General features: G+C 32.9%; 2 protein-coding genes across 2 annotated transcripts; one reads left to right on the top strand and one right to left on the bottom strand.

Moving 5' to 3' along the window:
* Positions 1-216: 216 nt before the first annotated feature.
* On the bottom strand, positions 217-22156 carry LOC134233394 (ADP-ribosyl cyclase/cyclic ADP-ribose hydrolase-like). The gene is made up of 9 exons (XM_062715355.1): positions 21995-22156; positions 20802-20931; positions 19133-19220; positions 16946-17091; positions 16285-16358; positions 14755-14847; positions 14516-14605; positions 2099-2197; positions 217-235 (listed from the first exon to the last, which is right to left on the bottom strand). Exons 1-9 carry the CDS (start codon positions 22120-22122, stop codon positions 217-219), a joined length of 867 nt encoding a protein of 288 aa, XP_062571339.1. The 5' UTR covers positions 22123-22156.
* LOC134233410 (ADP-ribosyl cyclase/cyclic ADP-ribose hydrolase-like) lies at positions 7115-10646 on the top strand. Its single transcript, XM_062715376.1, has 6 exons — positions 7115-7129; positions 8489-8601; positions 8859-8988; positions 9317-9404; positions 10060-10205; positions 10569-10646. Exons 1-6 carry the CDS (start codon positions 7115-7117, stop codon positions 10644-10646), a joined length of 570 nt encoding a protein of 189 aa, XP_062571360.1.
* Positions 22157-23355: the final 1199 nt, after the last annotated feature.

The following is a 23355-nucleotide window of genomic DNA, read 5'->3' as shown; positions in this document are numbered from 1 at the left end:
TTCAAAATGTTAGTCCTCGTAAGTTTTGGTTTGAATTCAATATATAAACTTGGAACATATACTAAGATACAAAATTTTGTGCATCAGTTTTTAATTCCGAAGAATGGTGTTGCCATGGTTACTAAAAATAGACATTTCTGTGAAATTCCTTTACAATGCTACTCCTCCTACAGCTTTTGTCTGATTTCAATATAATTTGGCACACAAGTAGACATTCTATTTGTTACCATGGTAACTAAAAATAGAAAATTCTTTAAAATAGTTTGAAAACTCTACTCTCCCTACAGTTTTGATCTGATTTCACCATAAATTGATACTCAAGTAGACTACACTAAGGAACAGAATTCAAATAATTGCTGCCTGTTGCAAAATTTCAAATCCAAGAGCTATATACTTTTCTTTTGTTATACGTACAGAACAGTAGAGCTATAGTCTCATCAAAGACTTCTGTTTAAAAAAAAACAACAAAAACATGTAAGGTTCGACATCCTTCACCCAAGTCTACATGTATTCGCCTGAATGCAAAATTACTTCTCAGGGTCGAGGGGGGGGGGGACATTTCGCTCATTTTCAATACGATATGTGTAAAAAATGGATCAAACTCCAAGGTCAAGGTCAAAAGGTCAAATTTGGTGGTACCAAAAGAAATATATTGTCACAAGAAATACACACGTATATATGAAAGTCATAGCTCCACTAGATCTAAATCAAAAGTTATGAGCAAGGTAAAGTTTTTGCGGACAAACAGACAGACAGATGGACGGATACGAGAAAAACTATATACCCCCGAATCTTCGATTACTGGTGCATAAAAATAAGTCAGACATCCAATACTTATATTTTTTAGACTCATTTCCATTGACGGAACTCTACAATCTGCTGTGGTGAAGAAAAGTATTTTAGAAATGGCAGTGTATATGGCATTTTCGGGTATTGTCATGTTGTAAATTTTGAATTTACCAGGTGGGAGTAAATACAAAATTTACAACTTTTAAATTTACCGGTTTGGAGTTTTTTATTAAACAAAATTTAGAACATGACAACTAATAACTTTTGAATTTACCGAGTGGGAGTCAATACAAAATTTAGAACATGACAACTAGCTGTAATTGTTATTGTATTAACTTTCACCAAGTAAAATCAAAATTTAGAAGATGACAATATTATATGTTGCGCTTTTATCTTGAACAACATACCCTCAAAAAACAGCAACCGACATTTTGAAACCTTATTACGTCTCCACGGGACTAAGCCATTTTTAAACAAAAATAATATTTTTGCTTGCCTCTGAAAAAGAAGCGATGACTCGAGATTGTGACATAAGAATATGTCTGAATTTTGTATGATGTTATTTGTATGACATTGAAAATAAATGACTTAAAAGAACTATATGCGGTATATTGCATATGTTTGCCCCCACAAAAGTCAAATTTTGAAAACTTCCTGAAATGTGCTGAATTCAATAAATTGTACGAGAAATATAAGTTAACAGAAAATATTATAGTTCCAGAGCAGTGTATTCACAATTTCTGTTTTTATGACGTGACAAACTAGTCCGATTTTATATCCTTTTTCAGAAAGAGGACAAAATGGACAAAATTTCAACAATTTAAGCTTTAGAATTTATAGAGCGCATGTGTGTTCAGGAACAATATTGACATATTTCATTGATATTATCATTCTACACATTATATCAAAATATTAATCCTGAACACACATGCGCTCGGTGACTTTTATTTAAAATATCAACGAAATATGTACATTTTTCTGCAAAATTCATAAAAAACTGAAATTTACGTCATATTTGTGACGTCATTACGTACATATGACGTCATTACTTATGAAATTATTCAGTGCTTTGAAGTCAGCATATACTCCCCTGTTTAAGGACTTAATTAAATATTACTCCATCAAAGTTTGATTTTGGGGGGCAAATGTTGGTTAATACCGCATATAGTTCTTTGACTGAAAACTTTCAAAACCACACATAAATGAAAAACAAAACCAACAGCAACAACTGAATGACATATTTTATTTAATATAAAAATGTACTAATACAGATGTAGTTATTATAAACAAGAGAGAACATATATAGAACACTTGTTGGTGGTAAATGAGTGAGGCGCCATTAGTGTCACAATCTAGAGAACAAAATGGCAATGTCGGACTCTCGGAACACAACTGAAACCTCAGGGGGCTGAAAAATATTTAATGTTATTTACTGACTATTCAGACTTCAGTTGGTAAGTTAGAACTATACTGTATTTTATATTTGAGTTGACTAACCTTGGATTAATTGTACAGGTTACATTTGTGACACCATTGTCAGACAATTTTCTTCTTAGGAATTCCACCGATGGCCCCGAACAAGTCTCTCTGTAAAATAATATTCGTTAATAATGGGTATGTAATGAAAGAAACTATTCATAGAAAATGACGGAGAACATCTTTACACATCAGAAAACATAAAAATTTTGTAAAGGAATAAAACAGAAATAGAATAATGGTCCAAAACAAGAAATGATAATCAGGATATTAAACTCCTAGTAAAATATTTCAAAATGCTAAAAATAGCTTGCATTTATTATTATTATTAAACAAGATTATCAACACTTAACGGTCTTGTTTAAAGTCATCATTTCGCAACTATTATGGTCGATACAATGACCTTGTCAGCAAGTACAATCTGTCAATAAGTCGAATGCTGACTGACATTTTTCATCTTAATCGTTTAGGCCATTATTTACGTACTGTCTTTCACCAATCATGACAAGTAGCACAACGCGGGTGTGAACGTTCGGAAGGGGATGTTCTCCGTGGCATCTGATACAACCTCTGATGTTTTGAGGTCCGTGTTTGTTCTGTTCCTAATTCGATTTGAGTGGACTTTTGGGCTTGAATACTGTCCGTTATCTCCATATTTCATTTGACCTGTGGTGATCATTTGTTCAAACAATTCTGGGAATATTGTCACACCACCCAAACCAGAGATCATCGACAAGTTTCTAAAGAAGACATTAAAGGGAGAATATTGAAATTAGAAAGTATTAGAAATTAGATCTGAACAGAATATATCGTGTCTTGACCACAAGTAGGAATTCTTCAGGAATTATTGCAACACTTGTAATGAACCAGAATGGAAAGACTGTATGATCCTGCAACATACAAAACATGACTTCAGTGATCAAAAGAAGACCAGAACGGAGACTGAAAGATATAGAACCAACATTAAGAGAAGTCAATCAAAACTTCAAATTTTAAAAGATGAAGAACAGTGATTAATCCAAAAAAAAAAAAAAACAAGATGTGTTTGTGAAACACTATGCGCCCGGCGGCAACAAAGTTCAAAAAATCTATTTTTAGCATATTGGTCACAATCAAGGTCACAAGGTCATTGACCATGGTGTCATTTGAAAGGACTTAATCGGTGGAGTATGCATCCCAAATATGAAGTCCCTGTCTCCTATGGTTTAAAAGTTATGGCAAAAAGTGTAAAAAGCTATTTTTAGCATATAGGTCACAGTCAAGGTCACAAGATCATTGACCTTGTCGTCGTTTGAAAAGACTCTATTAGTGGAGTATGCATATCAAATATGAAGTCCCTATCTCCTATGGTTAAAAAGTTATGACAGACAGTGGAAAAAGCTATTTTTAGCATATAGGTCACAGACAAGGTCACAAGGTCATTGACCTTGGTGTCATTTGAAAGGACTTTATTAGTGGAGTATGCATACCAAATATGAAGTCTCTATCTCTTATTGTTCAAAAGTTATGGCAAAAAGTGTAAAAAGCTATTTTCAGCATATAGGTCACAGTCAAGGTCACAAGATCATTGACCTTGTCATCGTTTGAAAGGACTTTATTAGTGGAATATGCATATCAAATATGAAGTCCCTAACTCCTATGGTTAAAAAGTTATGACAGACAGTGGAAAAAGCTATTTTTAGCATATAGGTCACAGACAAGGTCACAAGGTCATTGACCTTGGTGTCATTTGAAAGGACTTTATTAGTGGAGTACGCATACCAAATATGAAGTCTCTATCTCTTACTGTTCAAAAGTTATGGCAAAAAGTGTAAAAAGCTATTTTCAGCATATAGGTCACAGTCAAGGTCACAAGATCATTGACCTTGTCGTCCTTTGAAAGGACTTTATTAGTGGAGTATGCATACCAAATATGAAGTCCCTATCTCCTATTGTTAAAAAGTTATGACAGACAGTGGAAAAAGCTATTTTTGGCATATAGGTCACAGACAAGGTCACAAGGTCATTGACATTGATGTCATTTGAAAGGACTTTATTAGTGGAGTAGGCATACCAAATATGAAGTCTCTATCTCTTATTGTTCAAAAGTTATGGCAAAAAGTGTAAAAAGCTATTTTCAGCATATAGGTCACAGTCAAGGTCACAAGATCATTGACCTTGTCGTCCTTTGAAAGGACTTTATTAGTGGAGTATGCATACCAAATATGAAGTCCCTATCTCCTATTGTTAAAAAGTTATTACAAACAGTGGAAAAAGCTATTTTTAGCATATAGGTCACAGACAAGGTCACAAGGTCATTGACCTTGATGTCATTTGAAAGGACTTTATTAGTGGAGTATGCATACCAAATATGATGTCTCTATCTCTTACGGTTTAAAAGTTTTGGCGAAGGTTAAAGTTGACAACAGACAGACAGACAAACAGACAAACAGACAAACAGATAAACAGACAAACAGACAAACAGACAGGACAAAAACAATATGCGCCCCGAAAAAATTCGGGCGCATAATAAACAATACAAATATGTGAAGAGGGCATAAAACACGGACCCCCCCCCCCCAGAAATTCCCTAGGTGGGATCAGATAACTAGGAGGAGTAAGCATCCCCTGTTGACCTGCCACGCCCACCGTGCCCCATATCGTATTGAACAGGTTGACGTAACTTTCCGTAGTCACATGCAGTATAAAAGAAAAGCCTTTATAATTGGTATGAAACAAGTCAGTCTAAGTACAACCCTCTGATAGGTTATATTTGCTTACAATGTCATTATAATAACCATAAAATTTACAAAAAGCCGAACTTAAAGGATGTTGTTGTATATCCTATGACATCAACTGGTCAGTAGGTAGCATGCCTCGCTATAAAAATTGATCGAACTCAAAGCAAGCCCTTCATAAGTGAATAAATTGGGAGACATAGGTACCATAAGCAGGTGAGAGTGGAATATCATTACATTAACTAGTGCTAATTGTAACGGGAACCGTTACAGATGTTCCCCAAACGCTCCCCAACTCCCTTTCGGTGCCATATTCCCTGTAAGCTTCATTAAATAAGACAAACTCTGTGCATTTTTGACTTTAACAACGTTTTTCCAGAAGGATACCAATTATATTCAATTTTTAGCATTGCACCCAAGCGCATGTGAATGCATGTGCGTTATGACCATATCATCTTGTCTTTCAAGAGTATTTTTAAATATACTCGTTTCAAATGCACGCACGTGCGTGCACGTGCATGATGATCATACCTTCTTGTAGGAGTCCCTTACATCTATCTATGTTCTAAATCCCATCCTGTTTGGTTGAAATACAAGGGAGTTATAGCCATTTAAAGTTTCAGCCAATCAGATTGCAGCACACGTGCATGCGCGTAATTTCATGATTTTTTTTATATCATTTTGTAGGATATCCTAATGCATGACTATATTTTAAATTTCAAAGAATTTCGTCAAAAAACAAAGGAGAAATAGCAATTTAAAGTTTCAGCCAATCAAATTGCGGCACACGTGCATGCGCGTGATTTCATGATTTTTTTTTCTATATCATTTTGTAGGATATCCCAATGCATGATTTCAAAGAATTTCTTCAAAAAACAAAGGAGATATAGCCATTTAAAGTTTCAGCCAATCAGCTTGCAGCACACGCACATGCGCATGCTTTCATGAAAATTCTTATATATCATGCGGTAGATCATTATAATGTAGGACTATGTTCAAAATTTCAAAGGATTATGACAAGAAACAAGAAAGTTATTGATACTTTAGTTTCAGCCAATCAGAGCAAAGCGCACGTGCATGCGCGTGAAATCTTGCTATTTTGACCATGCTATCTTGTCTCTACCACTAATGTATCCTTACATAATGAGTTTCAAAAAATTTCATCAAAAAATAGAAAAGTTACGACAATATCCATTATATTGGTAATTTCACCTAATGCACGTGCGCGCTCTTGCAAGCACGTGCGCGCAAAATGACCTTTGTTTGGCAACTCTACATAACATGCCTACTAACCCTAAAAAGGTTTCACCTAAGTCGGATGTGTAGTTTACAAGATCACTCGTGGACAAAATTTTCCCAGGAAGAAGAAAAATAATAATAATAATAATAATAATAATAATAATAATAAGAAACAGAGTAAAAACAATATGTTCCCCAACTTCGTTTGGGGAACATAATAAGGAAAGTTAGCAATGAAAAAGCTGAAGTCATCTGGTTTGTCATACAGTTTAGTTGTTAGTTGACCCTTATCGTCTATAGTCAATTAAACATCAAAATTTGAAACGGTTGCAGCAGTCTCTGTGGGTTTTTCAAGCTCACTGGGTTATGTTTTGTATCCCGCAACATGCAAACATGACTTCGTTACTCAAAAAAGACCAAAAGGGAGACTGAAAAGAAATTTGAATCAACATTTAGTGAAGTAATTGAAAAGCTGTTTCAGGTTTTGTGTCAGATGTCTTAAAAAATAATATTAATATGAGCCGATGATTTTGTGTGATATTAGATATTTCATCTCGAAGTCAAAAAACAAAAATATGTTTTGCAGAACTGCTAATGGAATATAGAAAGAGAAATTCGTGATATCGTTGAAGAATGTGAGAGGTTTTCAGAAGATGCCAATTTTTTAGCAAAGTCAGTTTTTGATTGTCTCCTTTTCTTGATAACTTTTGGCAGAAGATACATCCCCTATACAGAAAAAAAATTAATTCAAATGAAAAAAAAAAAACTCAAAAAGATCAGATGTTAAAATATCTTAAATCATTAGAATTTGAAGCTTCAGATAATGGTATTTCTAAATTAGATGTTAATTCGATAACTATGTTTATGTTCTGTGCGAAATATTTTGCGCAAGAATGAAGGAAAAGGATGTAACATATAAATTTCAATAGATATTAATTTAATGATAAATACAGATACACATGTATTTACTTCATTTCGTTATAAGGTGAAATAGGTTAAATGCTACTATTTTGGCTGAATTAGCATTCTTATGCAAGAAAGATGTTTTTATTATAAATTATCCATGGAGCAAAGAACTTGGTACGAAATGCAACTTTTCAATTCTGTTAACAGAAGTCGTTATTGATGAATGTAAAATTGTGATATATAAATGTAAAAAAAAATGTCACTAGTCCCCTTTGGCTAAAAATAAACGTGTACTAATTATGTATCATTTTTATGAACTGCTTTTAAAATATAACATAGGACAAAGTGAGAATCCCTTTGTATTTATAAGTTGTGAGAAATTTTCATTTGATGAAGGGCTGATTGTAAAAGATAGATTTAATGATACAATTCTTTAAGAGAGGGAAGAAATGGATTGCATTGCATTACAGGTAGAACAAAACTTACCAATAACCTCTATGGTTGAGCTATCCATGCGTGCAGACTTCCCCCCTCGTACCCTCAGAAGAGGATTATTGTAATTGAATCAGCTAAGTCATGTATGCTGCAATGTTCCTCTTGCTGAGTTTTCCATGGTTCTGTAAATATAAACATTAATTCATCTGCATCCTTCTACGGGATTTGATTATGCTGAATAATTTGTGTAATCAAATCGTTCTTACTTCTATTTCACTACTTATTACAGCAGAGTACTCCCTTATAGAGCTTTGGAGACTTTATCTAGATAATGTTGGTTTATCAAAGGTGTGTTTGTGTTTTCACTAGTCTGTCCATGATTTCTGTACCATTGTCACTAAAATCGTAGATTTAAAGGAATGTAATTTTTATGCAGTATTATCTGCAGATATGCATGCAAGTCTCTGTTTTCTTTATCGGGTCAAGATTGTCATGATATTTTCGAAATATAAGGTAAGGAAGCATTTTCAAAGGGCTTTAAGACTATAGACTTTGTGTATGCATTATGTTTGTATTAATGTTTCCTTCGTGTTAATGTTCATTTATTTTAGCGCTTTAGGTTGGACTTACCTTCACTAAAGGGGAAAAGACATGGAGTTTTAAAATTTGATGTGCAGGTAAATTTTGTTTTGGCATTCTGAGAGAATTGCACAAAAGTTTTAAATCTTGGATTGTCTTTCAATACATTTTTAATTGTTTAACAATACATTTATCATCTTGGAATATCGCTTGATTTTTATCAATTAAGAATATCAAAAATTAGGATTCTGTTCAAATAAAAGAAATCGTGAAAAGGTTTCAAAATAAATATCAAAAAAATTCAAGATTTCAAGATTTAGTATGAATACAACAGTATCCAATGACAGGGATGTTACACCTATCCTCCTACCCGTGGTGTTCACTCTCTCCCAGGACAGGAATTCGTGGGAAAATGTCTCTACTATCAATCTACCCTTAACCCTCAGTCCTTTACGGACCAGTAAGTTTTGATTTGTTATCAAATAGTCATTTTGACACTTTACTTTTTTTCTGATAAAGATAGAAAATTGGACAATACTTCCCTAACTATATTGCATATGACATGGACATGGAGCTATTCTTCAAATGATTGACCACAATGACATTGTCTGCAAATGAAATATCCAGATATTATTAAATCATTAATATATATTCACTAGGGTCTAGGGCAATCAAATTTAACATGTTATCAATTTTATACTGTCTTTTTACTCACAGTAAAATAAATTGTTCTTCGCTGTGGGAAAGCTTCCGTGATGCCGTTGCCTTCCAGTCACCCTGTCACGTGGATAGTCGGAGGTTTGACAAGTTCTGTAACGAGAGTAAGCACCACGTGCCAAAGAACAAGGTAAGACACTGATCACGTGAGCTCAATGAACCAAAGCGTGGTAGTGAACAAGTCACCAAAAACATTAAAAACAATTTTTTGAATACTAGAACGTCAGAAAAAATTAAATTCTACGATATTTGTGAAATAGGATATCAGGTTTCAAAAAACGTATGGATCAATTAGTGACCTCAGTGAGCAGTAAAGTCAGAAAATGATTAATGGTAAACAAGACACCAAATCGATTCATCTAGAAATACTAGAACATCAAAATAAGCTAAATTATACATATTGTGTTTGATTTTATTGATTTTGTTTTTGGAAAATCTGTACGGCTTTGTTTTTATAGTTTGTGCTCTGGGAACATGCGTACGAAACAGTGATGAGATACAGCAACAGGGGAAAAAGAGATTTCACCTTCGCTGATACCCTTACAGGTAATACTCTATCTGAAAGACATTTTAATTTACACCTTACAAGTAAAATGGAAGATCACATTACACTTTACGTGTAAATTTCCTAACTGAAAGACATTTCACATTACATCTCAGAAGATAAGAGCAGAATGCCTCGAACAATATTTTCATTGCATAAAAATCAAAAGCTGAAGCATGAATATCCTTGGTTTCTAACAGAAAAGAGATAATTAAAGACAGAAAAGTTATTTCTTACATCAATAGTTAGTTACATCTATACAATGTAATGCTTAAGCTATTGATATCAGTGTTGGAGAAACCGTGTTAAACTTGTCAGGATGTTCATAATCCTATCAGAAGCCATTGGGACTGATCTTGTATATCAGCGAAACATTTAACCATTGTTTCTAAATCCTCATAGCGATCTCATTTGTGAACTTTTTGGTTAATTGCATCATAAAGAAGATGGGTGTTGCAAAATGTGGTTACTGTATGCCATATAAAAATGTAAAATATTGCAGGAAACCAGACTTTTATTCATCTTTTGTATAATTACAGTGTATGTTGAAAATATTCTCACTGACTCTTAAATCAAATAATGAATACATGGAATAAAATCAATTAACTAAAAACAGGTATTCTAGGCCTTAATGATTGTTACTTTGTTACTAATTAGGTTTCCTTGGTGATACAAATTTTTGCGGAAGTAACAGTTCGTCTGACGGAGTAGAACAGGACCGCAGTAAATGTCCTGGCTGGGATCAGACACCGGAATGTCCATGGTCAACAGGGGCCGCCTTTTGGTTAACGGCCTCAGAATATGTATAATAAATAAAACTTTTATAGTATCTTCATTTACATGCAGTTTATTGCTGTTTTATTATTTCCCCTTTCCAAAACATAAACAAATTTTTTTTTTATTATAAACAATATGATAAAAAAATTTTAAAACACTTTTCGAAATATTTCAACAGTGTTACCGGCCTTCATCAGTCGTTTCGAAAAGTGTTTTAAAGTTTTTTTTATTGTATTGACAAAAAGAGACTTTGGATAAACAATATGTATATATATTTAGAAAATAATAATTTCACCGCTTTCTAGTTTGATATGGTAGAACAATTAGATCTAAAGTTAATTAATGTCAATGATGTGATAACTAGATACTTTACATGCTCCTTGTTTCAGTACTCGAGAGCAGCTCATGGGGAGGTGGAGATTATGCTTAATGCTACATCAGTTCCCTTTTTTACGAATGAGTCGTGAGTATTGTTACAGCTCTCTATTTCTCGTAAGAATATTCAATCTTTATTCTCTAAACTGTAGTTTTGCGAAGAGTTTCCTGAGCTAACCGTTATATGAATTTACCTAATAGTATGCAATGCTGATTTAAACAAGCTAATTCAGAGAATTTGTGTCCCCCGCTTAGGGAAAAACAGTTTATTTCTGTATTCAAAAAGGCAAGGGGTCTGGGGGCCGCCTTGTGGCCTCCAGCGGGTCCAGGGCAGGACCCTGGTGGGGGCCCAGTTGATGGATTTTCAAGGTTTTATACATCAGAAAATTACCTAAAAAGTTTAACTTTTACAATCATAGTTTTACCAAATATTAACAAAAATTGCCGAGTTTTGACGATACACTTACAATCCCAAAATTCTATTTTTTAAAAGCATTTCATGTAATCCTGAAATAAGGCAAAACATTTTCAACCGTGGAAATCTTGCAATATGTGTTGAGTTCCGAAATCACAACTGAACCTTGAATTTATGAGGATGATATACCGGTAATTGATATTTTCAGAATTTTTTCCCGATGCAGTGTGAAAATAACAATCAAAATGAACAGTACCACATGAAAAAAACATCTCTGCCTTAATTTGATCAATTGAATGATAATTTTCATACTCAAACACTGTATATACTATATACTCACATTATGTATCATAATAAGTGCCACAGTTTAGTTATTTTTCAAACATTTTTTCCTTATTGTAGCAACTTTATAATTACATTACCGCAAAACTGTTTTGAAATTTTCTGACGAAAAAGAATTTATTATGATAGGCAGTAAAACCTTTATAGGCAGAAAATTCAATGTTCTACACGGTAGTTGCTATGAAATTTATTTTACAAGTTATAGCTTTTATAAAAATCATATTTACTATGAATTATATGAATTTATATGAATTCTATATACCGCTTTATCCACACACCAAAAAATATTCTCCATTTGTTACATGTTAAAAATTTAATTGTTTTTAAATAATAGTACAAGTTTGCAGTTACTTATTAAGGGAATAGGTGAATAAAACGGATTAAATGAATTGACTTATTTGCTTTTACTTTGAAATGACACAACTTTACAATTCGCCCTTGAAATTCTAAAATGATTTTTTAAAACGATATGTACTCTGTTTCAAAGATAGAAGCATAATATATTACCGGTATTTTATCATATTTAGCACGTAGAGGTAAACAGATCTAAGTTACTTTAAAATAACCTATTTTAACTCAGTCTTGTATTGTACTTCTGATTTGTTTTTCTTTCTTTTTTATCATTATTTCTTGTTAATTTTTTTGTTTGTGAAAAATCTATGTATTCATTTGCGTTTTTGCGTAAAGGGCGCTACGCCACTGAAAAAGTAAACCATGCGCAGTTCGGGGGTCGGGGGGGGGGGGGGGTCGGATCCCCTTGACTGAATTTGTAGAATTATTAAATGTATACATGTATACTGAAGCAAATAAAATATGCCAATATGGATATAAAGATTTGATTGCTTATTCTTTATTATGTGTATAGAAGATCCTTTTTATATGGAATATTTATCACACTGTAATGATGATTTTATGAGTTCGTGCAAGCCAGACCTCATAAACTTTTCATTTCACATGCTGAATACTATCATTTAGTAAAATAAAAAAGTATTTCGAAAAAAAAAAATGGATTCTCCGGGATGCGAACCTTGGCCCTCTCACATGTGAAGCGTGAGACATACCACTATACCACGGAGCCTCTTGTATATGGCGAAAATTATATACAAAAGTCACATACATGTATATATTTACGTTCGATATATTGTCAAAATTTACATAATGCATGGTGTCTAATTTAACCTTTATTAAACAGTTCTAATAGATGTAATAAGAATATAAAGTCTGCCGAGAACCTGGTTTATACGTGATAACTTTCCTTCATGCCCCTGTGCTAAAAAAGCGACATGTAATACAATAAATACTAATAAAACAAACGGGGCGGGACACTTTTAGAGGGGTGAGAGAGGTCCTAGGGACTTTTGGTATAAAATTACATTTCAAAAGCTCGAGATCCTTTTGAAATATCGCCCGAAAACGATAGTGTTACACACAAACAGAATGTATACATTTATGACCCTGAAGTTTGACCTGACCTCAAAATCAATAGGGGTCTTCCTTAAGCCACAGGGAGTTGTTATGTAAAATTTTATTGCAAAAGCTGAAAGGGTTCTTGAGATATCGCGCGGAAACGAAATTGTTATAACAGACAGAATTTGCGAATTTGTGACCTTGACCTTTGATCTTTGTCCGAAGAAAATTCAATGATTTATTAGATTTATTAGGCATTTTAATTCCTTCAACATCTCGCGTGTTTTTAAGTGTTACTCTGTTTTTCTGAATTTAACGTAGTACCAGACATTTCCCCAAAAGATTTTATTACTTTAATATACTTTTTTTAAGGATTCAGGATTTTTCATCGACAATGTGCATTTTATTTTATTTGATTGTCCAATTTTGAAACTTTGTATATTTTCAGAACCATTTATTTTTAACCATGGTTTCAATTACAAAGAGAAGAAGCAAGGCTGAGACGGGACATCCTTGTCTAATGCCTCTTGACATCGTACATTTTCTTGTTAACCAGTTATTATTATTAACATGAAAAGAAGGTTTGTGTATAAAGTTTTGATCCATCTAAGGAAATTTTCTCCATAGTGGAACTTTTTTAAGAGTTTGAAACAATAAAGTCCATTCAACTGAAAATCAGCAAATAACAGAATTTCTTCTTTATTATTTTCTTCACAATAATCGCATATATCTTGTATTAATCTTGCATTTTCACTAATAAATCTTCAGTTTCATTGTCATCAATGACTTTGTCCATAATAATTTGTAGTCTTTTTGCAAATATAAAAGGTATTATTTTATAATCGCAATTTGTTAAACTAATAGGACGGTAGTTATCAAGATTTATCTAGTACATTTTTATGTATGAGCGATAAAACAGAAGGTCTTTGTGAAGATGATAATTTGCCTACTTCAAATGATCTCACTAGGCTTTCATATAAATAAAATTTTACATATTTCCAAAACGCTTTGTAAAATTCCACAGGAATTCCGTCTAATCCTGATAATTTATTGAATTTCATATTATAAACAGCTTTTGCACATTCTTCAATTGTTAGAACTTTATCTTAATTTTCTTTATCTTCATCAGATAGGTAATTCCATGTAGTAAGTTCGGTTTCTTGTAAATATCTATTTTCATCGCTAATTGATCCCTCCTTTATGGCACCTGATCCCACCTCTGATGTTTCAGAGGTCCGTGTTTGCTCTGCTCCTATTTTGTACTGTTTTTTGGACTTTGATATTGAATACTGTTCGTTATCTCCATATCCTTCATATTGCTAGACGAATATAGTTCTACATAGTATGAACCTCGTGCATTAAAAATTTCTTGAGTTTCATGTACACAGATATCTCCTACCGATAATTTAATTATGAAATTATGTGATTGGCGTTATTTTCTAGTCTTACAAAATAGGAAGTGTATTTTTTCTAACCATCTTCGATCCAACGCGCTTTGGATCTCACCACTGCCTCTTTTGATTTATATGCATATAAATTAACTAATGCCATTTTATTTAATATAAAAGTGTACTCATAGTTATTGTAAACAAGAGAGAACATATATAGAACACTTGTTGGTGGTAAATGAGTGAGGCACCATTAGGGTCACAATCTAGAGAACAAAATGGCAACGTCGAATTCTCTGAACATAGCTGAAACTTCAGGGGGCTGAAAAAAAAACCAAATGTTATTTACTGACTAATCAATCTTCAGTTTGTAAGCTAATACTAGTATTTTATATATGAGTTGACTAACCTTGGATTAATTGTACAAGTTACATTTGTGACACCATTTGCAGATAATCTTCTTCTTAGAAATTCCACCGATGGTCCCGAACAAGTTTCCCTGTAAAATGATATTCGTTAATAATGGATATATATTGAAAAAAATCTAGTCTACCTGATTCATAAAGGATGATGGATAATAATAGCTTCATACATGATAAAACTACATACACTCCTCAATGATGCCGAAATTATCGAAAAATTACTAACCTCGGAGGCAAGGCAGAATTAAGGGCTAACAGAATATGGGCAGAAGTCACTCTGGGGCTCTTAAGATTGGGTAACTCAAATCGAATGAAATATCTACAACAGAAAACATGATAAAACAGAAGAAAAAAAACCAATTGCATGATCAGCAACTAATACATGAATAATCTATTTACGAATACTCTTTTTAATCTCAATATTGATATTAATTTAGAACTTTCCCCCCTAATATCTTAAGCTAAAGATTTCCATTGAAATTCTCGTTAAAAATCTGGATATTTTGCTCGCATTTGATGCGTTGAATTTGAATATTACAACTCAGTTTGGCAATGTTGCTAATTTACAAACAATGCCCAAACAAAAATAGGCTTAAAATATATAAACACAACAACATGTCCAAACCAGCTATCGAACATACCGATGTTCGAGGACGGAACACGACCCTTCTCACGAAATATAGCTTTCAAGAATATATTTGTGATCTAACTTATAAATTACCGTAAAATACTTTGCTAAAATTCTTATATACATATCCTAAATAAATTCTTTTGCAGAGAGGGGGAAATAAGGTACCCCAGTATTCACAATGATATATGAAGATAACGAACAATTATCATGCTCAAAAGTGCTTGAAACTATAGAACTATAGAAAAAAAGGATGAGGTTAAGATTAAAGAAAGCCTCTAAAATCACCAGAGGTTCATTACCTTGCAAAATGGCTTTAAAGTTTAACGAGACTGTTGGTATTCTTGTTTCTTGTTTCATCAAATTGTTTGTCAACATCTTGCATCGTTTAAGAAATTGTTCTTACGTATAACATACTCTTACGTATCATATCAACAGGAAGACATAAACCCCACAAGCAGAAAACGATTGTTCGGGATCATGGAGGAGTAAGCATCCCCTGTCTACCGGTCACATCCGCAATGTGTTCCTTGTCATGCATGTACGGAAAAACGGAAAAATCTGTAGACAATTAAGTGTGTCAAAAATCGCCTAATAATTAGTATAAAAAAACGTAAATCAGCATTTGACAAAGTGAACAAGGTCAAGGTATTTGCGCACAAGGTCATTGTTTTGACCATAGAAGTTGCAAAATGATTTTAAATTAAACGAGACTGTTGGCATTCTTGTCTTATCAAATTGTTTGTCAATAATTTAACTCGTTTAAGAAATTGTTCTAACGTAGAATATGCTCTTGCGTATCTAATCAACTGGGAGACATAAACCCCAGGAGAACATTTGTATAATATAATATCACTCAAAATAGTCATAGACAGATTCCAAAAAAGAAACTGGCCTGGAAAAAATTGCTAGGAACATAACATGGGCGCCAAATACAATCCATTAAAATAAGTTCTTTATAACTCAAAATTCAACTTAAAATACCCACCGATGAAATTAACTTTTTAAAATCGGTATTGCATACCGACCAAATTCATAATAAGGTTAGCTTAGGAAACACTTTGTAATATTACAGTAAGCAATTAAGATTTTTTCATCGTGAGAAAAGAGAACTGTGACAAAACTTACGACTCATTGGTAAAAAAAGGATTTGACGCAGCATTCAGCATGATTTCCACCTCACCATGGGCTGATCTTGAGTACTGAAGCCAGAAGCACGTCAAGTTTTCAGATTTCACATAATAATAATAGTTAAAACAAACTAACTCTAAGATCTATTTGTTACCAAGGCCGTAACTAGGCTCAAATTTATAGTGAGGCAGGGATTTGGGGCAATGCAAGCTCCATGCAAGTTTGTTTAGGGTAGAGTACTGAACTACTGATGGGGGTTCTTGGGGAAGGGAGTGTCTCGAAACCAAGGTTTTAATACATTAAGGACAGACGAGACGCTCCTAGATAATTAACTACCTGGTAATCAATTTACAGAAATTGAACTAAAAGTTGATAGTTTTGATTTAGTACAAAGACGCACATGATTAATTGAAGTTCAAAGTAAGACTGTTTCACTTTACAAAAAATTTTTAGTGAGGCATTTGCCTCACTTGCCTCAATAGTTGTTCGGCCTTGGTTACCATATTAAATTTGCAAGCGTTGAAATTATTATTACATTACATTCTTTTTTTATATATAACATATTATTCATACATATTTTTTTTCGAAAGGAAACTAATAAAACAGCAATAATCTGAGTGTACTTGAAAATATTATAAAAGTGTAATGTATTATTTACATGTTCAGAGGCAGCTGACCAGAAAGCGGCTTCAGCGGACCAGGGACACTCCGGTGTCTGCTCGTAACCAGGACATTTACTGCGGTCCTGTTCTACTCCGTCAGACGAACTGTTACTTCCGCAAAATTTTGTGTCCCCAAGGAAACCTAATAAAATGAAACATAAAGATAACGAACAGTATTTAAGATCAAAAATCCGTAAAGCAATACAAAACAAGAGCAGAGCAGACACGGACCTCCAAAACATCAGAGGTGGGATCAGGTGCCATGGAGGAGAGAGAGCATTCTCTGCCGACTGGTCACACCCGCCGTGTGTTCCTTGTCATGATTGGGAAATAACGGAATAATAACAAGCATTATAATACTTGCTTGTACTTCAGCACATGTATTACTATCAAATACTGGAAGTATTTACATTCTAAATTTACTCCTTACTTCATCGTCATATCTTACTCTTTCCTCTTAGTTCTTTTGAGAAGACTGTAAACGATTTAAGAATTTGGAAGTCATTAGGACTTATTTGTAGAATTTGGCTTTAGAACTGTTTTTGGTAATGTACATGTATACTCACGTTTAAATTGTAAGTTCATTTAACCTCCTAGCAACGAGAGTTATTTTAAAGCATGTATTCATTATTTGAAAGTAAATACGAGGCATTACAGTAAGTGGGAATAAAATTACATGGAAAATATTGCGGGAAAACGGAATTCCTAGGATTTTTTTTCATTGCCACAAAATGTACATTTTCTTACCTTTAAAAGCTTATGATCTAGAATTATAGAAACTTCTTCATAGCTTTTGAGAAGACTATAACGGAAACGTATTAATGCCTAAGAGACCTTTTTTTTTTTTTTTTTTTTTTTTTTTTTTTTTTTTTTTTTTCATTTTTCACTCTTTAAACTATAAATTCAACACTTTTTAAAATATATAAATTATATTTCAATCTGTAAATTTTACGTATTTGTCTGTAAAATATACACATATATCTGTAAATTTTACACTTTAATCTGTAAAATGTACTTTTCTGTAAAATGTACTTTTAGTTCTATCTAAAGTAGTTCTAATGAAAACAAAATTTGATAAAAAGGGACAGTAGGCTTAAATATTTTGCTTATTTTGATGAATAAAACACGAAAAATTCCATAAAAATGAATGGCTGACGCACTTAACATAATCAGCAGAATATTGCCTACATGTGCTTACAATGATGTTATCCGACGATGTATTATTTTACCAAATAGGAAGTAGAGTTCATAAGACTGGACATGTTTGCATAATAAATTACTATATCTGTTATATTGTAGATTAATTTAATTCCGCTTCCGCGTATTGCTAACAGTAACCACATTTTGTAACACCCATCTTCTTTATAGAGCAATTAGCCTTAAAATTCACCAAAGAAGAAGACAGTGATGACTTAGAAACAATGGTTAAATGTTTTACTGATTTGATATTCAAGATCAGACCCGCAGGCTTCTGATACGTTTAGGTTATGAACATTCTGACGAAATTAAACACGGTTTCTCCAACATTTATATCAATAAATTCGGTATTATTGATAATAAATGACTGTCTTTGATTATATCTTTTCTGTTAGAAACAAAGAACAATTCAACATACAGTTTTTGGTTTGTATTTCATTGAAAATTTGTCCCTTGACAATCTGATTTAATCTCCTAAAGTCTTGCAGGTTGATATAGTTTGATGATATACAAAATAGGTCTTTACCTGTAAAGTGTAATGTGAAATGTCCTCCAGATAGAATATTTACCTGTAAGGTGTAATGTGAAATGTCCTCCAGATAGAATATTTACCTGTAAGGTGTAATGTGAAATGTATTCCAGATAGAATATTTACCTGTAAGGTGTAATGTGAAATGTCCTCCAGATAGAATATTTACTTGTAAGGTGTAATGTGAAATGTCCTCCAGATAGAATATTTACCTGTAAGGTGTAATGTGAAATGTCCTCCAGATAGAATATTTACCTTAAGGTGTAATGTGAAATGTATTCCAGATAGAATATTTACCTTAAGGTGTAATGTGAAATGTCCTCCAGATAGAATATTTACCTTAAGGTGTAATGTGAAATGTATTCCAGATAGAATATTTACCTGAAAGTGTAATGTGAAATGTCTTCCAGTTACAATCTTTACCTGTCAGTGTTCCAGATAGAATACCGGTATTTACCTGTAAGGGTGTCAGAGATGGAGAACGTTCGTTTTCCTCTGTTGCTGTACCTCATTACTGTCTCGTACACTCTTTCCCAAAACACAAACTATGAAATATATGGAGATAACAAACAGTATTCAAGCTAAAAAATCCTTAAACAATACAAAGGTGAAGCAGAACAATCAGGGACCTCCAAAATATCGCAAGTGGGATCAGGTGCCATGGAGGAGTGAGCATCCCCTGCCGACAAGTCACACCCGCCATGTGCTCCTTATCATGATCGGAAAATAGCGGACCGACAATTCAATGTATAAATAACGGCCAAACAATTAGTATATAAAAACGTCAGTCAGCATTTCACCTAATGACAAAATATACATGTATGTTGCTGACAAAGTCATTGTATCGACCATAGAACTTAGTAATACATGTACATAATGATCAATTTAACAGGACCGCTGATATTCTTGTTTCAACTTGTTAAAACCTTACCTCGTTTAATTAAATTTAAATTACTTAATGTCAGACGAGACGTTTTGTATATCTTCGTAATGTATGAAAAATATTCAAAATTTTAATAAAATTCTGATTTCTAAACCAGTTTCTAAACGTTTTTAAAGAATCCAAACACTTAAACATTTGAAATTGGAAAATTATTTTTTTCCCCAAAGGATTATATAAGAAAAACTACCCCTGGTATCTTGCAGAAATGCCTGGTAAGGTACCTCAATGTTTTTAAGTAAACATGTTTAAGTAGCAATACTTCAATTACAAACTCCTAGAAAAAAAGTATCTATTATTAAGGAACGTCTCATCTGTCCTTAAATTTTCATACGTAGAACATGCTCTTGCATATTGAATCAACTGAGAGATATTTACCCCGTATAAAAAACAAACTCATATATAAATTTTTCCATAATACAAACTATAAAAAACAAACTCGTACCCATTATCCAGAAAACAAACTATAAGATATGAAGAAAAAAAACAAAAGTCATTTACATTTTTCTAGAACACATTTCGGATTTGTTTCATTAATAATATATTCCAACATGTAGTGAAATTTTTAAAATCAATGTGTTATTGCCTTGCTCATTGTAGATATTTTGAAATCTTTTTCATAGAATTATGTTTCTCAAATTTTCAAGAGAAGTACATTTTTGCTAAACACAATATGCAGAAAACTATGTACATCTTTACCTTTCGTTCTATTTTTATACGTATCCCCCACATCCCCCCGCTTGAAAAGTGGGAGTGTATATATAGTAATCGGTATGTCCGTCCGTCCGTCTGTACGTCCGTTCGTCTGTTACGCTTTGGGGTACCCATCTCCTATCCGCAACTCCTCTCATACCACTGAATGAAATTTGATGAGACTTTCATAGAATCTTTATTACAAATTACCATTTTGCACCTAATATGATCCGACACATATTTTGGGTTTCCCATCGCAAAACATGGACACTGTCATTATATTCAAATGAGAGGCAGGGGAAGGGTATCATTTAGTGAGCTCATTGCTCATAGTACCTCTAATTTCATAGCTTACTGAGTTCAATTGACCAATATATCTTTTAATCCCGAATTTCCCCTTCACAAAACATTGTAGAATTTAATGTATTTTGACGTTCTAGTATTTAATACTCTGACTTCATGGCTCATTGAGCTCACGTGTTCAGTGTCTTACCTTGTTCTTTGGCAAGTGATGCTGACTCGAGTTACAGAACTTGTCAAACCTCCGACTATCCACGTGACAGGGAGACTGGAAGGCAACGGCATCACGGAAGCTTTCCCACAGCGAAGAACAATTTATTTTACTGTGAGTAAAAACAGAATAAAAATGATAACCTGTTAAATTTGATTGCTCTACAATAATAATATGAAAATATATATTATAATAATATTTGCATATTTTATTTGCAGAAATGTGTCATGCCCAATCATTTGAAGAATTCTTAGATTTCTTGAGCTCCATGACTATAACAATGGGTATCATGGCAATTGATCAATACATAGGGCTGTGACTGGTCAGGAGGGGATGCTTACTCCTTGTTAACACCTGATCATGGGGGTACTAGTTTTTCCCTGTTGACGATTTATATCATTTTCTGGATTTAAGGTCAAGATCTAGTAATGTCGTAAAGGTAAACCGTTATTAGAGAAATGTCAATGTTCAATTTTTAATTTGGAAAAAAATGTTATTTCCACAAGTATGGTAAGTATACGTACGCTCTGTGATTAGAATCTATCAACTGAAAATTATATAATTTTTAAGAAAGGAATACAAATATTTGTTCGTTTTTATGACTGCATATAAGTAGAGAGTTTATCATCACTTTCTTGTTTGCATTCCCTAAACAAAAATGGAATATCTAGTAACTTTTGCACTACTGTGAGATGTAACAAATGAAGATAATGGAATTTTTTGGGTCAAAACTTTAAAATTTGACAACAAAAAGACGGATTTAACTCTCCTTACGCAATGAATATTGAAAAAGGTTTATTAAAAATATTCAAAACTTAAACGTAACGGAATCCAAAAAAAAACGATTATATACAGCTCTGACCTTTATAATTCAAACTTGTGTAAGGTATTTAAAACGAATTCACTTGTTGTCAGGGTATTAATCTAATGCTGTAGTTATTAAATGATTTATAAGATAAGTCTGTCTATAGTACATAGAACAAGAATTTAATCATGTAACAGAGTGAGAAAGTGTTCTGTTTATTTTCTATTCCGATATAAGCAATATATGATCAGAGAATGAAAAAAGAAGTGTTTCATAAATAAAAGTATGTAGTTTAAATGTGATTGTGTAATGTGTTCATCGTAATCATGTGATTATTTTATGTAAAAGTATTAAAAAAAACCAAACTTACTCGTCAGTAAAAGGCTGCGGGTTAATGGTAGATTGATAGTAGAGACATTTTCCCACGAATTCCCGTCCCACGGGGGAGAGAGTGAACACCCCGGGTAGGAGTACAGCTGTGATAACCCAGTGAAGCATGGCCAGGGGACCTCAGGCGCTCTCCGCTGCCAGGCTTATCTAAAGAAAGGTATACAGAATACAAGTTCCCTATGTAAATAAATCATACTCTTGTCGTTGTAGGCGATTGTATCTGGACTAGAATTCAAAACCTTTTCACATTTACTTTTATTTGGTCAGAATTATATTTTATATTCATTATTGATAAAAAATAAGCAATACTCAAAGATGATAAATGCATTATATAACTATTAAAAAAATTGTTTTGAAAGAAGACTATCCAAGTTTCAAAACCTTACTAAAAGACTAAAATATGCATCGGTAGATAATATGAAATTCACATTCCTTTATAACTATGAATTTAGCAACAATGATACAAAAAAGCAGACAAACTAGTCAAAACATACCTCTGATAAACCAACGATATCCAGATAAAGTCTCCAAAGCTCTATAAGGGAGTATACTCTGTTGTAATAAGTCGTAAAACTGAATTTAGATCCGTGTTGATTACACAAATACTTCAGTCTACTCATGTCCTGTAGAAAAACACAGATAAAATAATGTTCATATTTACAGATCCATGGAAAACTAAGCAAGAGGAACAGAAAAGCGTGCATGATTTGGCTGATTCAATTATAATACTCCTTTTCTGTGGGGGAAGCTCTGGATTGCTCAAGCACAGAGATTAAGATAGCGCTATTATGTTGAGCAATTCCATACTTTTTTTTTCAATTTTCGGAAAAGGAGGGTCATTTAAAAAGATGCTGTTTCCGAATTATAAACATATTTAAAGATATAAGGCAAATACGTACCTTTGTACTTGTGAATGAAGAAAAACTAGCAATTTTTATGCTTTGGTAAATAAAATCTTAGGATAGAATGGACAAATTATTTATGTTTGTTGCAACAATACAAGGGGAAAAAATGATTTTTTTAAATGTATTTCTTTTACAATTATGAAAGACATGATATAACGTTACGGGAATCGAATTAGGAACCTCGGAATCACTAGCTCTTGCTAAGTAACATGGTCTTTAAAAATATAAATCTTGATTCAAGAAGGAAAACGCTTCTTTTAAAAAGGCCCGATTAAAAAAAAATTAAAAATCTAAAAAAAAAAGATTATCAGTTCGTAAGTTCCATGGTCGATACCATGACCTTGCCAACCCTAGTCCGACCGACTGACTACAATGACCCGATTCAATTTTTTTTACATTCCAGGACGAAATATTTTTTTTCTTTTTATCATTCTTT

Source organism: Saccostrea cucullata, unplaced genomic scaffold (genome assembly GCF_032062105.1).
Source record: "Saccostrea cucullata isolate Sc308-1 unplaced genomic scaffold, CSIRO_AGI_Scuc_v1 ctg1382, whole genome shotgun sequence".
NCBI lineage: Eukaryota > Metazoa > Mollusca > Bivalvia > Ostreida > Ostreidae > Saccostrea > Saccostrea cuccullata.
Note: the sequence above shows the minus strand (reverse complement) of the source record. Positions and strands in the feature narration are given on the sequence as shown.

Bases quoted from the DNA above. Each gene is read 5' to 3' on its own strand.
- LOC134233394 (XM_062715355.1), bottom strand. From the start codon at position 22,122: ATGCTTCACTGGGTTATCACAGCTGTACTCCTACCCGGGGTGTTCACT. The intron at 17,092-19,132 runs GTAAATACCGGT...TCATTTTATTAG, and splicing joins CATCTCTGACACCCTTACAG to GTTTCCTTGGGGACACAAAA. The intron at 16,359-16,945 runs GTAAATAATACA...TTCTGGCTTCAG, and splicing joins GGTCAGCTGCCTCTGAACAT to TACTCAAGATCAGCCCATGG.
- LOC134233410 (XM_062715376.1), top strand. The intron at 8,602-8,858 runs GTAAGTTTTGAT...TTTTACTCACAG, and splicing joins CCTCAGTCCTTTACGGACCA to TAAAATAAATTGTTCTTCGC. The intron at 8,989-9,316 runs GTAAGACACTGA...TTGTTTTTATAG, and splicing joins ACCACGTGCCAAAGAACAAG to TTTGTGCTCTGGGAACATGC.